At 55.0% G+C, this 17,448-nt stretch overlaps 1 protein-coding gene across 1 annotated transcript in view; it reads right to left on the bottom strand.

Moving 5' to 3' along the window:
• The window catches only part of PKD1 (polycystin 1, transient receptor potential channel interacting), a gene marked incomplete at both ends in the record, with an annotated part of 46,955 nt that extends 42,772 nt beyond the window's left edge, over positions 1–4,183 (bottom strand). Inside the window, one exon of the mRNA XM_080702430.1 lies at positions 3,969–4,183. Coding sequence (XP_080558556.1) covers positions 3,969–4,183 — 215 coding nt within the window. The remainder of the gene's footprint in view (positions 1–3,968) is intronic.
• Between the last annotated feature and the right edge of the window lie 13,265 nt (positions 4,184–17,448).

The raw sequence follows: 17,448 nt of genomic DNA, 5'->3' as shown, positions 1-17,448 counted from the left end.
CGAGACCAGCCAGCAGCACTCGGGATTTTTTGGAACCAAGGGCATTCTTCCTCCAAGCTACACCCCCAGCCCTATTTTTTATTTTTATTTATTTATTTATTTTGTGGTACTGGAGCTGGAACCCAGGGCCATTCTACCTCTGAGCTACATCCTCAGCCCTATTGTTTAGTTTTTTTATTTTTTGAAACAGGGTCTTACTGAATTACGAAGGGCCTAAGTAGCTGAGGCTGTCCACAAACCATGATCCTCCAGTCTCAGCCTCCCGAATGCTGGGATTTCAAGTGTGCACCACCACACCCGGCCTTTATTCTTTATTTTGAAACAGGGTCTCACTGAGTTGCAAAGGGCATAAGTAGCTGAGGCTGTCTGCGAATTATGATCCTCCTATCTCAGCCTCCCAAATGCTGGGATTACAAACGTGCACCACCACACCCAGCCTATTTTTTATTCTTTATTTTGAAACGGGGTCTAAGTTATGGAGGGCCTCACTAAGTAGCTGAGGCTGGCTGCAAACCTGAGATCTTCCTGTCTCAGCTTTCTAAGTTCTAGGATTACAAGTGTGCACTACCATGCCAGGCTCAGCCAGGGATCTTTCTAGAAACTAGAAAGCAACTATGCTGCTTTTCTCCTGGACCCTTTAAGGCCACCCCACCTACTCTCCCCACAGAGGCCCTCCCTCCTGCTGCACCATGGCCTCGTGCCTGGGGAACTCCACGAGGCTGTTCCCTTGTCTCAGGAGTGCGCTCCAGCCCTTGGGTAGCTCCTGCGCGAGTCTGAGGCTTGGCTTCCATGTCCTGCAGCTGGGGTCCTTCCAGCTTCCTCCCCCTTCCCGCTCCGAGGGCTACTAATGCCTTGTAGGATCCATGTACCTAACAGTTTAACGTGGACTCTTTGCAATAGCTGAGCCCCATAGGGGCCAGGCCAGCACCTACAGGTGGTCTCTCTACCCCAACATAGGGTGGTGCACAGTAACCAGGCAGGCCTCAACCTAGTGGGGCCTCCCTGACAATCCCTGATCCTGGCTCTCTGGGGCCTCTGCTGCCCCCTAAGACAGCTGTGCACATGGCAAGTATAGCCTAACACATTTGACTCATGCCAGGCCCATACCTATCCCTGGGGCCTGAACTTCTTCTACCCTGTCCCCACTCTCATGTCACTTAGGGGCCCAGATGGGACCCTACAGCCCCAGTACTTAAAATCAGCCAAGCAAGCACCTACTGAGTCCCTGGTATGTACTGGTTTTCTTCCCGAAACACTCACAAGACCACTCCAGGCCCAGGTGAGCCCCTGGCCAAAACTAGCAGCGCATATCACCCAAGCAGCAGCCTCCCCAGAGCGACCGCACATGAGAGCACGGCAGCTCCCATCCAGGGCGCTGTCAAGCACGCTGGCTTCAGCTGCAGAGGTCTGCCTTGTAGCCCCTGGCCACAGAGGCTCCAGAGCACTTGAGGTGTGCCCCGCAGCACAAAGGGGCTCAGACCCACTGCCAGCTTACAGAAGACGCAGCAGAGACGCCAACGGCATGCGGGGTGACAGCTCAGAGACAACCAAGAACCCAGGGCCACGAGAGGGAAAAGGAGATGCAGGGGCTTAACCATCAACAGATTGGAAAGATGTCAACCAACTGCACTGCGCAGACCTTAGCCAGACCCTGATCAAACTAGCCGAAAACGAAACAAGCAAACCTTACACACACTACACATGTCGTGGGAGGGAAGAAGCCTCCGTCGTTCTGGGTGTGTTTGGGGTGTTACGATGCACTCCCAAATGCTCACAGATAAAGACCAGGATGCTGGAATTTGGCTCAAAAGAGGGGGAAAGGATGAGAAGGGAGGGGAGGGCACTGGACTCGTCACCCTGTTCTGCCTACTTTTCTCCATATGAGGCTTTAACTTCTCCAGAACAAAGCTTCAAAAATAGCACAGCGGCAGCATTTGCCAGAAACGTCATCGTTTGTGAGCCGCCACCTCCCAGGAGCATCACTTTAACCCAAGGAAGGCTGGAAGGCCATGGTTTCCGAAACCATCCTTTCACCTGGACGCAGCTTCCCTGGCTCACCACAGGTTAGGTTAGGAGCCACAAAAAAAGGGGGCCTGCGCCTCCCAGGGAGGCATCTGAACGCCCACTGTGTCTGTGGCCCTGGCCTCCTCCAACTTGGCTCTCTCCCTTGGGGAAGACTACCCATCTCCCTGGGGAGTCTGCAGACAGGGGTCTGGGGCCACAGGGGGCCTCCACACCTCCTGGAAGGCCCTTCTCTCCTATGCATTTCCACACACAGAGGCCGCTTTGGGGGTGGGAAGAATGATGGAGTCACCTCCATTCCTCACCCATCTGCCCATGTGCGGTCACCCTGATGTCCCATTATACAATCAAAGGGGCCAGCACCCTAGGTCCTTCCAGCTCAGGCCACCAGCTTCCAGAAAACTTCATCCACCAGAGCCCAGGACCAGAGACTAGAGGGGTACGCCATGGCAGAGTCCAAGCTCCGCTGCTGTGTTGAGCCTGTGGTACTGCAAGCCCCTAGGCCTTTATTTTCTGGACAGCTCCTAGGTGACCAGCACAGAAACACCAGGGACTGGCAAGTGGGAACAGCCAGAGCAGCCAGCGGCAGAGACAAAGGTACCCTCATCACAGCATCCAGAAACAGGGCGGGGTGGATCTGACGCAATTCTGTGGGCACCGCCGTCGGGCAGGAGCTACGCCACAGACACTCCAGCAGTCAAGGAGCATGACAGGCCCAGCGCAGCCCCAAGATCCACTCCTAGCCAGTGCTAGAAAACTTGCTCTTCCCACCCCAAGACCACCAAGCAAAGCCCCAGGACGGGAGGCTCCCCTATTAAAGGTGGACCCATGCTGGAGTCACTCCAGCCTTACAAAACCACACGTCATGGTCCACCCCCAGGTTTAACAGGCCTGGGGGTATACTAAGTTCTCAAGGGATTCCAGCAGGAGATTCCATGGCAGAGGTGCCAACAAATGCCCGAGAAATCCTAGGCGCTGGGACTAGCAGCTCCTGAGCCTCTCCCAGCCCTGGGGACAAATGTTTGCAACCCCAGCCCTCTGTGCCTTTCTCAGTCCAAACCTGGGTCTTGAGCACCTCACAAGTTCAAACCCTGCTCTGCCATGTCCAGGCTGAGACCCTGGACAAGTCACATCGTATCTCCAAGCCTGAATTCCCATCTCTGAAATGAGGCTCTCGACTGTACCTATCCTGGAGGGAAGTCAGTCCACAACAAGAGCTTGACAGAGGCCTGGCTCGGGAAAGCCTCTCAGTAAAAGCTGCCTACTAAGGTTGCTTCCAGGATGTCATCCCGACAAAGTCTCTTCAGCGGTTTAACCCCTCCAGGCACCACACACACACACACACACACACACACACACACGCGCGCGCGCTCTTAGGTGAATCAGGAACAGAACACCTAAGGGCCTTTTAGACCCCAGCCGCCGGTAAGCTCACCTCCCACCCTGCCCCTATCCCTCGCACTTCCCCGAAGTTGCCTCAGGAGGCCAAGTCCAGCATCCTCCAGGCCGCTGCTCACACCTTTGCAACCACTCTTCCTCGGGATCCACCCCCTGGCCCTTCCTTAAGCATCTATCAAATCCCCAGTCCAGACCCTCGCTCCCCACGCCCTCCTCCCAGCAAACCCCGCCTCGGGAGAAGCCCCAGCCCCGGGCCGCTTCCCAGCTGGCCTCTAATTAGCCTCTCATTAGCGTGACCTCCCACTCTGGCCCTCAGCTGGCGTCGGACGGACGCCGGTTTCCACGAAGCGGGGATTTCGGCCTTCCCCGGGACGGGCCGGCGGGGCCCCGGGTTTTCCTGATTTAGTCGGGCCGGCATCCCCGCCAAGCCTCGCCCCGGGAGCGCCGACCCCGGCCGCGCCCACGCCCCGCGGCCCTCCACTCGCGCCCGAGGCGCGGTCCCGGCCGCCCGGAGCCCTGGCAACCGCCCGCCGGCCCCGGCTACTCACAGCGCAGTGGCGTCCGCGGGGATGCGCAGCGCGGGCCCGAGCGTCCGCAGCCCGCGGCCCGAGCAGTCGACGCGGCAGGCGGCACCCGGGGCCGGGCCGCAGGAGCAGGGGGGCGCGCACGGCCCGCAGCCGCGCCCGGGGGCCCCCGCCAGCGCCCCGAGCCACAGGCCCAGGCCCAGGGCCAGCGCCAGGCGGGCGGGCGCGCCGGGCGGCATCGTCAGCGCAGCGCGCGCATGGCCCCGGCGGCCGAGGCCCCCCGCGCGCCAGCGGCCGCGGCTCAGGCGAGGCGGGCGCCCGGCATGGCGAGGCGCGGGGCGGCTCGGCGGGCGCGGCGGGCCGGGTCCGGGCGCTCGGCCGCCCGAGAGCGCGCTCCGGCTGCACTGCGGCCCGGCGCCGGCTCCTCCTCTCCGGCGGCGCGGGGCGGGGCGCGCGCGAGCTCCTCCCCCGGGCCGCCGCGTCGGCCGGGGGCGGGGCAGAGGGAGCTGGCTCCGCCCCGCCCGGAGTGGGCGTGGCGTCGTGAGGCCCCACCCGCCCGCCCCGCGGGGAAGCTCGAGGCCCCGCCCCCGGCCCCCGCCCGTGGGCGGGCCCCGACGCCCCGCCTCTCCGCGGCCCCGCCCCGCCCCCAGCCGGCGCAGCCCGGAAAAGAGCGGGCCTGAGCCCTGCGGCCGGTGGGTTTTGAGCGCCCCAGGCCGCTGCGCCTGTGAGCTCCGCGTCCCCGAGCGCCGGGCGCACAGAAAGGGCTCAAAAGATACTGCGAGCCCGGCGTCGTGGCGCACGCCTGTAATCCCAGTACTTGGAGGCCAAGACAGGAAGATTTCAGATTCGAGGCCAGACTCAGAAGTTTAGGAGATCCCTAGCAATTTTGCGAGACCTTGTTTTAAAATAAAAAACTAAAGCCGGGCGTGGTGGCGCACGCTCGTCATCCCAGCATCCGGGAGGCTGAGACCGGAGGATCGCGGTTCGCGGACAGCCTCAGCTACTTAGTGAGGCGTTCTGCAACCCAGTGAGACCCGGTTTCAAAATAAAGAGTAAAAAATAGGGCAGGGGGTGTAGCTCGGAGGTCGAATGCCCCTGGGTTCCACCCCCAGACCCGCAAAAAATAAAATAAAATAAAATAAAAAATAAAATAAGGCTGAGGGTATACCATAGAGGTAGAATGCCCTGGGTTCCATCTCCACTACCACTATATATATACATACATATACACATATATATATACACATACATATATATACATATATATGTGTGTGTAAAATAAGGAGCCGAGCATGGTGGCGCACGCTTGTAATCCCTGCACTTGGGAGGCTGAGACAGGAGGATCACACAGGTTGGAAGCCAGCCTCAGCTACTTAGTGAGGCTCTCAGCAACTTAGTGAGACCCTGTTTCCAAATAAAATATTTAAAAAAAAAATAGGTCTAGGAGTACAGCCCAGAGGTAGAAAGCCTCTGGGTCCCACCAAAATAAATAAATAAATAAATAATAAACAAACAAGGATCTGGGGAGGCCGGGCATGGTGGCGCACACTTGCAATCCCAGCATTCTGGAGGGAGAAACCACGATCACAGACAGCCTCAGCTACTTAGCGAGGCCCTTCGCAACTCAGTTTGACCCTGTTTCAAAATATAAAAAGAGCCGGGCGTGGTGGCACATGCTTGTAATCCCCGTAATCCCCACACTTGGGAGGCGGAGACAGGAGGATCACGCAGGTTCGAAGCCAGCCTCTCTGGTTTAAGAGACCCTGTTTCCAAACTTAAAAAAGTATAAAAGTAGGTCTGGGAGTGTAGCCCGGAGGTAGAAGGGTTTCCAGGGACCCCAGTACCAACAAAAAGAAAGAAAGAAAGAAAGAAAGAGAAAGAAAGAAAGAAAACAAAACTAGTGCTGGGGATGTAGTTCAGAGGTAAAATGCCCCTGGGTTTCATCCCCAGGACTGCAAAAAATAAAAAAAATAAGGAGCCGGGGGTGCTCACGTTTTTAATCAGTACTCAGGAGGCTGAAACGGAAGGATCGCAGGTTTGCGGCCAGCATAAACTACTTAGTGAGGCCCTCCGTAACTTAGCGAGATCCTGTTTCAAAATAAAGAATAAAACATAGGGCTGGGGAGCCAGGCGTGGTGGCGCACGCTTGTAATCCCCAGATTTGGGAGGCTGAGACAGGAGGATCGCAGTTTCGGGACAGCCTCAGCTACTTAGTGAGGCCCTATTTGCAACTCAGTGAGAGCCTGTTTCAAAATAAAGAATAAAACTAGGGCTGGGGGGTGTAGCTCGGAGGTAGAATGCCCCTGGGTTACGTCTCCATAGCCGCAAAAAAATAAAAATAAGGTTAGGGTTTAACTCAGAGGCGGAATGACCCTGGATTTAATCCTAGCGCGCACGCACGCACGCGCGCACACACACACGCGCACACACACACACACACACACATCCCAAAAAAGATAGGTACGTATCTTGTCATGGATCTGGGGAGGAGGGTGTGCACACCTGGGGCAGGTGGGCAACTCTAGAAGCAGGGAACCCCGGGCCAGAGTTGCCTTGGGGAATATAAACAAGGAAACTGAGGCACTGTGTTTGGACGTTGAAGAACTAGAAGTCAGCAGGGAGCCGGGCGTGGTGGGCACGCTTGTCATCCCCGCTTGGGAGGCGGAGACAGGAGGATCGCTCTGGTTCAGAGCCAGCCGCGCTGGCTTAAGAAACCCTGTTTCCAAATAAAAATATAAAATAGGTCTGGGAGTGTAGCCCGGAGGGAGAAGGGCTTCCAAGAACCCCAGAACCACCAAAAAAATAAAAAATAAAAAAATAGCAGCTGGAGGTATAGCTCGGAGGTAGAATGCCCCTAGATTCCATCCCCAGTACGGGGAAAAAAAGTCAGCAGGAGCCTGAACTTCAGGAAGAAAACAGGCGCCAGAGAGTGAGTGGCATGAGTCCCTGTCTGCCCCACTCCATGACCCACATGCACCTCCTTTGGGGCTTCCAGAACTTTCTATAGCCTCTCACCTTCTGGCTTTCCTCCATTTTGTCCCCTGCACCTGGCCTGCTTTTCCATCCCACTCCCATGTGGGAGGACTTCCAGACTGGATGAGGTTCCTCTTCCCCTGGGAAGCCTCCCCAGGCACAAGGACATGGAGGTTCACCTCACACAGCCCTTTGGGGGAACGTGTGTGCGCGCGCGCGCAAACGCGCACTACTGGGGCATTCTACCTTTAACTGCACTCCCAGTCCCAGACCTATTTTACTTTTATTGTTTTTTTTTATTATTATTTTTTGGTGGTACTAGGGGTGGAACCCAGAGGCTTTCTACCTCCAGGCTATACTCCCAGACCTTTTTTTTATATTTTACTTGGAAACAGCGTCTCACTAAGTTGCTCAGAGCCTCACTAAGTAGCTGAGGCTGGGTTCGAACTTGTGTGATCCTCCTGTCTCAGACTCCCAAGTGCGGGGATTACAAGCGTGCGCCACCACGCCTGGCTACTTTTATTGTTTTGGTGCTGAAAATTGAATCCAGGGGCATTCTACCTCCAAGCTACACTCCCAACCCCCATTTTTTTTTTTTTTTAAGAGTCTGTCTAAATTGCTGAGCCTGGGCTTGAACCTGTTATCCTCCTGTCTCAGCATCCCAAATACCAGGATTATAGGCTTAGGCCACTGCCCAGCTCTTTTTTTTTTTTTTTTTTTTTTCAATACTGGGCATTGAACTCAGGGACAGTCTACCTCCAAGCTACACCCCAGCCCAATTTCATTATTTTATTATTTTTAATTTTTTTGAGGTACTGAGGATAGAACCCAGGGGCATTCTACCTCCAAGTGGCACCCTCAGCCCTATTTCTTATTCTTGATTTTGAAACAGGGTCTCACTGAGTTGCAAAGGGCCTCACTGAGACAGCTGAGGCTGTCCACGAACCGCAATCCTCCGGTCTCAGCCTCCCAAGGGCTGGGATTACAAGCGTGCGCCCCCACACCTGGCTCCCCCAGCTCTTTTTATTTTTTATTTTGAAACAGGATCTTGCTAAGTTGCTCAGGCTGCTTGCAAACCTGCAAACCTGCAAACCTTCTGTCTCAGCCTCCCAAGTGCTGGGATTCCAGGTACGCACCATCGCGGCGGCTCCAGAGTTTCTTCCTTAATAAGGGAAAGACTCACACAGGGCAGGTTTGCAGCCAAAGGAAGCATGCCAACCAGAGGAGGCGGGCACCAGGCAGGAGCAGAGCTTGGTGCTGAGAACTTGAGAGACAGGTGGGAGGAAACCCAGCTTCCCGCCTGCCACAGCTCTACTGCAGGGAACTGCAGCCGTTCTAGAAGGCGGGGCTCTTGCTATCTATCCCCTTAGTAAATGAGGAAACAAGGCACAGAGGCACAGAGGAGTCTAAAAGTTTGCGGGCCTCACAGCAGGTGAGTGGCAGGGTTGGGATTATATTCTAAACCCCAGCTTTTAATTGCAGTCAGAGGACAAAAGACTGCAGGACTCGGGACGAGGGCAGGAGCACCCACCAGGAAGCAGGGGTGGGAAATGAGCAAAGCAGCCTCCTGGCCTCTACGTGGTTGAAGGTGGCTGCTGAGCAAACAGCGACTGTTTGGGAAGGATTTCTGAAACAGTAGGCATTTGCTTTAAGGAGAAAAATAAAGCCGGCGTGGTGAGGCGCACCTGGAATCCCAGTATGTGGGAGGTTAAGAGAGGAGGCTCACAGGTTCGAGGACAGCCTCAGCTACTTAGTGAGGCCCTCTGCAACACAGTGAAACCCTGTTTCAAAATAAAGAATAAAAATAGGGCTGGGGGTGTAGCTCAGAGGTAGAATGTCCCTGGGTTCCATCCCCAGTACCAAAAAAAAAAAAAAAAATCAGACTTGGGGTGTAGCTCAGAGGTAGAATGCCCCTGGGTTCAATACCCAGTACTGCAAAAGCAGCAACAATAAGTCCAATGACAGGTACAATGTATGTAGAATATAAAAAAGACCACTGTGTTCTCAGAAACAGGGCTTGTTCACTGTATTTCCGTTGAACAGACACTGGGCAAGGTTAGAGGAAACGCTTGTGGAGTAACGTGGCCTTGGGCAACACCGCCCCCTGGAGGATCTGCTAGGTTCATTCACTTGCCACCCAGGCTTCCCCAGGCCAAGCCTACAGGGACTTCCTCCGGAGTGGTGGGCCCGAGTTGTCCACAGGGGATCCCGGACATGGCTGGATATCCTGACATCTAAATAACTTAATAGAAAGGCAAATGTGGAAATAAAAGTTGGGCATGGTGGCACATACTTGTAATCCCAGCACTTGGGAGACTGAGAGGAGGATCGTGGTTCGCGGACAGCCTCAGCTACTTAGTGAGGCCCTCTGCAACTCAGTGAGAGCCTGTTTCCAAATAAAGAATAAAAAACAAATAGGGTCGCCGGGCGTGGTGGCGCACGCTTGTAATCCCCGCGCTTGGGAGGCGGAGACAGGAGGATCGCGCAGGTTCGAAGCCAGCCGCGCTAGCTTAAGAGACCCTGTTTCCAAATATAAAAAAGTATAAAATAGGTCTGGGAGTGTAGCCCGGATGTAGAAGGGCTTCCAGGAACCCCAGTACCACCAAAAAAAAAAAAAAAAAAAAAAAAGGGCTGGGGGTGTAGCTCGGCGGTAAAATGCCCTAGGTTCTATCCCCCAGTACCAATATATATAACCAATATATATATCCCGGGTGTGGTGGTGGACATGTGTAATTCCCGTGCTTGGGAGGCTGAGACAGGAGGATCGCACAGGTTCGAAGCCAGCCTCAGCTACTTAGGCTCTCAGCAACTTAGTGAGGCCCTGTTTCCAAATAAAATATAAATTAGGTCTGGGAGTATAGCCTGGAGGTAGAAAAGCCCCTGGGTTTCATCCCCAGTACCCCCCCATATATATACATAAATAAATAAATAAATATATATATATATATATATATATATATATATATACACACACACACACACACATTGGACTGGGGGTGTAGCTCAGAGGTAGAATGCCCCTGAATTAAATCTATAGTACCACAAAAAAAAGTTTCTGTGAAAACAAAAGGCTATATCTGTTTGTATTTTTGCAAATGTTCTGTATGAATATGCAAAGTATTTATTAGCATTTTTTGTTGTTGTTGTGATCCTGGGAATGGAACCCAGGGCTTTCTACCTCCAGGCTACACTCCCAGACCTATTTTTTTTTTTTTTGAAACAGGGTCTCACTAAGCTGCTGAGACCCTCACTAAGTAGCTGACGCTGTCTGCGAACCAAGATCCTCCTGTCTCAGCCTCCCAAATGCTGGGATTACAAGTGTGCACCACCGTGTCCAGCTCTGACATTCTACTTCTGAGCTATACCCAGCCCTATTTGAAACAGGGTCTCAGTAAGTTGCAGAGGGCCTCACAAAGTTGCTGAGGCTAAGCTGGGCATGGGCATGGTGGCACATGCTTATAAGCTCAGTATTGGAAGATTGAGACAGGAGGATCATGAGTTCACTGCCAGCCTCAGCTACTTTGTGAGGCCTTCCACAACTTACTGAGACCCTGTTTAAAAATAAAGAATAGCCGGGCGTGGTGGCGCACACTTGTAATCCCTGCGCTTGGGAGGCAGAGACAGGAGGATCGCGCAGGTTCGAAGCCAGCTGCGTGCGCTGGCTTAGGAGACCCTGTTTCCAAATATAAAAAATGTAAAAATAGGTCTGGGAGTGTAGCCCGGAGGTAGAAGGGCTTCCAGGAACCCCAGTATCACCAAAAATAAATAAATAAATAAATAAAAAATAAAGAATAAAATAGGGGCCGGGCATGGTGGCACATGCTTGTAATCCCAATGCTTGGGAGGCTGAGGCAGGAGGATCACACAGGTTTGAAGCTACTTAGTGAGGCTCTCAGCAACTTAGTGAGACCCTGTTTCCAAATAAAGTATAAAATAGGTCTAGGAGTATAGCCCAGAGGTAGAAAGCCCCTGGGTTATACCCCCAGTACCACACAAAAATAAAATAAAATAGGGCTGGGGGGTATAGCTTGGAGATAGAAATCCCCGGGTTCAATCTCTATTACCACACACAAAAAAGTTGCTGGCCCACCTACATTATTATTATTATTATTTTTTTTTTTTTGCAGGTCTGGGGATGGAACCCAGGGGCATTTGACCTCTGAGCTACACCCCCTGCCCTATTTTTTATTCTTTATTTTGAAACAGAGTCAGTCTCACAAAGTTGCACTAAGTAGCTGAGGCTGGCTGTGAACTGCGATCCTCCGGTCTCAGGCTCCCGGATGCTGGGATGACAAGCGTGCCCACCATGCCCGGCTCCATCTACATTATTCTGATGACTAGAAAAGAAGGCCCAGTACAGGAGGCCGAGCTTGACCTCCAGAGGCTGCCCGAGGGCCTGGAGCCCTGTGCCCCTGCCTGGCCTTCTGCAGAGGAAAAGAGGTCCCTTCAGGGGCTGGGAACCACCCTGCTGAGGACCTGCCCCTGGCCCCGAGGGAGTGTGGACAGGCGCCTCAGCCTGCAGGAGGCAGGCAACTTTGGGGGTGCTCCCGGTCTGCATGGCACCTGCATGACACCACGGGGAGCAGCTCTCTGCCTTGGCCCCACGTGGGGGCCCCCTCCCTGTAAGGCGGACACCCACCCATTTCTATCCACCTGAGGGCATCAGGCCATCAAGGTGAGTGGTATGCTGTAGTTGGGGGGTGTCCTCCCAGGAGTGGGACTCTCTGGTCCCTGCATACCTGGCCGGCCCACCTCTGACGTCACCCGCTTTCTGGGGTGAATCAGTCCTCCCTCTCTCGGGTGGCAGTCGCATTCAGCGCTGCCGCAGTGCCTGTGACGTCTCCATGGCAACGTTCACACGGCTTTCAACGGAACAGAAGGTTTTTGAGCTGGAAGGGCCCTCAGAGATCAGCTCTTCCTGCCCCCACACTTCACAGAGCAGGGAGCAGGCCCAGAGAGGGGAAGGCCCATGGCCAAGGTCACACAGCAAGCTGGGCTCCCTGCCCCAGAGCAGACAGCTGGTGCCCCAGGACTGACTTCTCCGGAGGGGCTGTGAGGGCCGAGCTCTGGGGCACACAGAGCCAACCTGAAGGCTCAGAAAACCACCCAGAGCACAGAGAGGTGGCCCAGAGTACGAGCCCCAGGAGAGCTCCACGGCTGGGGACTCACGGCACACGTCGCCCCAGGACGACAGGCTCAGGCACCCCAAAGGACAAGTCTGAGGGCCTGGCACAGGAGCTGGCAGCCTCCATGTGAGAGGAGCAACGGCCTGGCCATCGAGGGGAGCTGACCTGGGTGGCTCAGTGCCCTCAGGGACATGGATGTACACAGACTCCTCTGCACAGCACAGCCAGCTCCGCGGTGCCTGGGTTGGGGATGTGGCATGCCTTGGGGGACACACACTCCGCACCCCCCCTCTTTTTGTGGTAGAGATTGAACCCAGGGACGTTCTACTTCAGACCTCTACCCCCAGTCCTTTTTTTTTTTTTTTTTTTGTGGTGGTACAGGGGTAGAACCCAGAGGCTTTCTACCTCCAGGATATACTCCCAGACCTTTTTTTTTTTATTATTTTATTTGGAAACAGGGTCTCACTAAGTTGCTGAAAGCTTCACTAAGTAGCTGAGGCTGGCTCTGAACCCATGCAATCCTCCTGTCTCAGCCTCCCAAGCACAGGGATTACAGCATGTGCCACCACGCCCGGCTACCCCCAGTCCTTTTAATCTCGAAACAGGGTCTTGTCTCACTGAGTGACTGAGGCTGGCCTCAAACCTGCAATCCTCCTGTCTTGGCCGCCCAAGTACTGAGATTACCGGTGTGTGCCACCATGCCCAGCCTCCCCAAAACATCTCTGAATCTGCAGGTTAGGGAGGCTGATTGCTGCTCTGTGGGGCCTCCACTGGGGCTGGGTATCCACCACCAAGCTGCTTCTCCACTCACACGGTGGGCAGGTTCACTCCTTTCTGCTGCCTTTTCCCATTGCGCTGCTTGGGCTTTCTCTCAACATGGCGTCCAGGTTCCAAGAATGACTGTTCCAGATGAGAAGCCATGGGCCCAGAGTCATTTCTGCCATATACATTGGTCAAAGCAATCACAGCTTTTACTCAGATTCAAGGGCAGGGGACATAGATCCTGTCCCTCACTGGGAAGATACTGAAGATTGTGTCATCTTTAATCTATCCCACCAGCCCCTGTGTCCACCTCTGGGGCCTGCAGACCCGTCTCCTGGAGTCCTCTCTAGCCCTGGTACCTCTCCCCTGGCCGCTGCCAGCCCCTTCAGACCATCCCCTGCCCTCCAGCAGCCACCCCACTACTCCTGAACATCCCTGTAGTATGGTGTTCTCTTACTTGCTGATGCTCTGCTCGGAAACCATGCATGGCTCCCTACTCCTCTTTGAGCAATTTTTCATTTCTCCTCTCTCTTCTCTCTTCTCTCCTCTCCTCTCCTCTCCTCTCCTCTCCTCTCTTCTTTTCTTTCTCTCTCTCTCTCTCTCTCTCTCTCTCTCTCTCTCTCTCTGTGTTACTGGGGATTGAGCCCAGGAGGATCTACTTCTGAGCTACACCCTCAGCCCTATATTTATTTATTTATTTATTTATTTATTTATTTATTTATTTATTTATTTATGGTACTGGGTTCCTGGAAGCCCTTCTACCTCCGGGCTACACTCCCAGACCTATTTTATATTTTTATTTGGAAACAGGGTCTCTTAAGCCAGCGAGGCTGGTTTCGAACCTGCGCGATCCTCCTGCCTCCGCCTCCCAAGCGCGGGGATGACAAGCGTGCCCACCACGCCCGGCCTTTTTTTACTTTTTGACACAGGGTCTCTCTAGGTTGCTGAGGGTGTCACTACTTGCGGAGGCTGTCCTGGAACCTGCAGTTCTCCCTCCCGTCTCAGCCTCCCCAAGCACTGGGATTATATAGGTGTGCACCACCGTGCCTGGCTCGGTGGAGCAGTTTTTAAGCTCCTGGGCATGATATTCATGCTTCCCTCACAACCTGCCCTCTCCCACCTTACCAGTTGGATTACCTCCACTACACCCACCGACTGGCACCAGCTGGGGCATATTCACTCCCTCTACCTGGCAAGGTTCTCTGCTGCCTCTCCTCGTGGACTCCTGTTCCACCTCCAAAGCCCAGTGCAAACCCCCTGAGCCCCACAAAGCCTCACTCCTGCCCCACGGCCATGGCAGTTGCTCTCATCGCACGCTGATTGCACTGAGGCACCCACTGCCTCTGAGCCTCGTCAGCAACGCCACATCCTCCTGAAGTGAGGCCCGGGCCTCTAACACAGATTTCTTTTGCTAATTTGATAACTGCTTATTGAATCCCAGAGCCAGCTGCCAGGGACACGGCAGTGACCAAGACAGGAGGCTTCCTGTGCCCAGAGAGCTTAGATCCAGAGAAGGAAACAGGTGGCCAGCAGAGGGACCGAGAGACGGTAATGGAAGACTGGAGGACTCCTGGGAGGCAAGAGCGTGGGACACTGAGGCAGGCACCCAAAGCGGCTTCTCTCTCTCTCTCTCTCTCTCTCTCTCTCTCTCTCTCTCTCTCTCTTTTTCTCTCTCTCTCTCTCTCTTATTCTCCTCGCCTTTTTTTTTTTGTGGTACTGGGGGGTGGAACCCAGGGGCTTTCTACCTCCAGGCTATACTCCCAGACCTATTATATATATATATATATATATTTTTTTTTTTTTTTGGTGGTACTGGGGTTCCTGGAAGCCCTTCTATCTCCGGGCTACACTCCCAGACCTATTTTTACATTTTCATTTGGAAACAGGGTCTCCTAAGCCAGCGCGCGCGGCTGGCTTCGAACCTGCGCGATCCTCCTATCTCTGCCTCCCAAGCGCGGGGATTACAAGCGTGCGCCACCACGCCCGGCAACCTATTTTCTATTTTATTTGGAAACAGGGTCTCACTAAGTTGCTGAGAGCCTCACTAAGTAGCTGAGGCTGGCTTCGAACCTGCGCGATCCTCCTGTCTCAGCCTCCCAAGCGCGGGGATTACAAATGTGGGCCACCACGCCCGGCTCTTCCTTCTTTCCTTTCCTTTCTATTTGTGGTACTAGGAATTGAATCCCAGAGGGCTCAATCTCTAAGCTAAACCCCCAGCTTTTTTCCCTTTTTTGGGGGTACTGGTGATTGAATCTACATACACTCCAAGCCCTACTTAATTCTTTATTTTGAAACAGGGTTTCACTAAGTAGCTGAGGCTGGCTGCAGACTTGTGATTCTCCTATCTCAGCCCCAAAGTACGGGGATTACAACTGTGTACCACCACACCTGGCTCCCCCAAGCCTTTTAAAAGAAATTTATTTTACATTTTGAAGCCAGAGCCAGGTGTGGTGGTGCACACTTTTAATTCCAGCATTCGGGAGGCTGAGACTGGAGGATCACAGTTTGCAGACAGCCTCAGCTACTTAGTGAGGCCCTTTGCAACTCAGTGAGACCCTGTTTCCAAATAAAGAATAAAAAATAGGGCTGGAGATGTAGCTTGGAGGTAGAATGTCCCTGGTTTTCATCCCCAGTATATATCCATCTCTCTCTCTCTCTCTCTCTCTCTCTCTCTCTCTCTCTCTCTCTTTATCTCTCTTTATATTTGAAGCAGGATCTTGCTACTTTGCTGAGGCTGTCTCTTTTTTTCAAGAGAAATTGGAGACCTGGATTTTTACATAAACTCTCCCAATTTTAAAGGCAAGCCTGCTTCCTCTGCTGCTGGAAGCTCCCTCCTCTGCCAGCCTCCCGCTTTCTCTGGCTTGCCAGCCTCCTTCCCTCTTCCTGGTTGCCCGCCCCACCAGCACTACCCCACCCCCAGGATGCCCTACTTGCGGTCTCAGCTCCAGAGCATCCAAAATCCATGCGGCTCCCGTGTCCCGACATGCTTTTCACATGGCTGGGGACTGGCCTGGAAGAGGCAGGGGCCAGAGGAGGGAAACAGGAAAGGAGGCCTGTCGAGGCTTTGGGGGGGCTCCTCTGGGTTTGCCCCTGGCTCTGACAGGTCCATGAGGGGTTAATCTGGGCCACCCCGGCCATGGGGCAGTTTGTACTCTGGAGCCAGCGTTCTCAAGGGTGAATCCTGGCACTGCCCCTTCCTTTTGGGCCTCCGTTTCCCTGTCCATACATTGGGGACCATAGCAGCCACCTCAGTGGACAGTTTTAAGGATAGCATATGTCAAGCAGCCCTCAGTACATGGCCGCTTTTCAGCCTCAGCCACACAGGCCCTGGCCAGGCCCTCTCGAGGAACCACTGCTGGACAGTGTCCCTCCATCTGGGTCTTCCCAGTCTTCTCTGAGGCCCAGAGGCAGCTAAGTACTTGTGCTCTGAGCACTGCTACCTGGGAGGGACCTGGGATCCCAGTGACAGCTGTCGTATCTTGGGGGACAGCCAGACCATCCCCCCAGCTCCCAGAGGAGCACCCTGTCCCAGAGGTACCCACTGCTCTGTACTCACTGCCCCCAGCTCTGCCTGCCTAAGTCCCATTCTCCAGACCCGGAGGATCATGGGCTGGGTCCTGAGGCAGAGCTACTGTCAACACAGCCAGGAATAGGGTGTCAGACCCTGGAGACGTAAGCCAGCGTCCAGCTTGGGGTTTGGAGAATCCACGCTGGCCTTGCTGGGGCCAGAACCTGGGATGGGAAGGCCAAGGGGCCAGCCACACCTGGGGGGGGGCTTTCCACCTCCTAGACCCCAGGGCAGAGCCCCCAGAGAGCCTGCTGGCTGTGACCCCCCCCACATAGCCCCCAGGATTCAGGCCAGCAGGCAGAGCCCTGTGCCAGCTCATCTGTGCCCGCTATGTCCTGCTTCTGATAACCAGCTGTCGGCCAGACCTGGTGCTCCAAAGCAGCTCTGTTTGTTTGTCAAGGCCGAGGGCTGGAGCTTCCTGGGCCGCCTGCCCTGGAGGGGACACAGCAGGGAGGGCAGTGGGCCAGGTGGCAGGCATCTCTGGCTGAGAAGGGACAGAATGAGGGTGCCAACCCACCAGGCCTTCTGACCCCAGGGCCCTTGGCTCTGGACACCTGCCTCGTCCCAGGTCCGGAGAGGGTCCAGGGAGGGGTCGCTGTGCTGAGGCAGTAAGGGATGGGGTGGTGCACAGTGCTCCCGGGGAACACGGGATCTTGGTGTCTCCTCACCCTGGCCCACTGTCCCACATCAGGGCTCAAGTACCCAGGTGGCCTCTGAGTGGGGTTGGGTCTCTGGGACTGAGTTGTCTCCCCACCACCCGCAGGGGCTCTCGAGCAGCGGCCCCCTAGGTCAGTGCCCACCCCGAGCAGTGTCTGGTTTCCTGACCCCGCCCCGGCACATTTGCATGGCCCCGCCTCCACACGGCCATTGGCGGCGGCAGCGGGAGGCCGGGCCTGAGTGGCTGCTCGGCCTGTGGGGCGGCGGGGGCGGGGCGGCCGCCGGGCACCCGGGATGGTGCCGCCGCCACTGTCGCCGCGGGACGGGTTCGGGTCCGGGTCTGGCTCGGTGGGCGCGGGGAGCCGGACTGCCCGGGCAGCGGCGGTCGCAGCAGGAGCACACTGAGCGCGGACCTGCC

This window comes from Muscardinus avellanarius (genome assembly GCF_963383645.1).
Source record: "Muscardinus avellanarius genome assembly, chromosome: 10".
NCBI lineage: Eukaryota > Metazoa > Chordata > Mammalia > Rodentia > Gliridae > Muscardinus > Muscardinus avellanarius.
The sequence above is the reverse complement of the archived record's forward strand: the minus strand, read 5'-3'. Positions and strand labels throughout refer to the sequence as shown.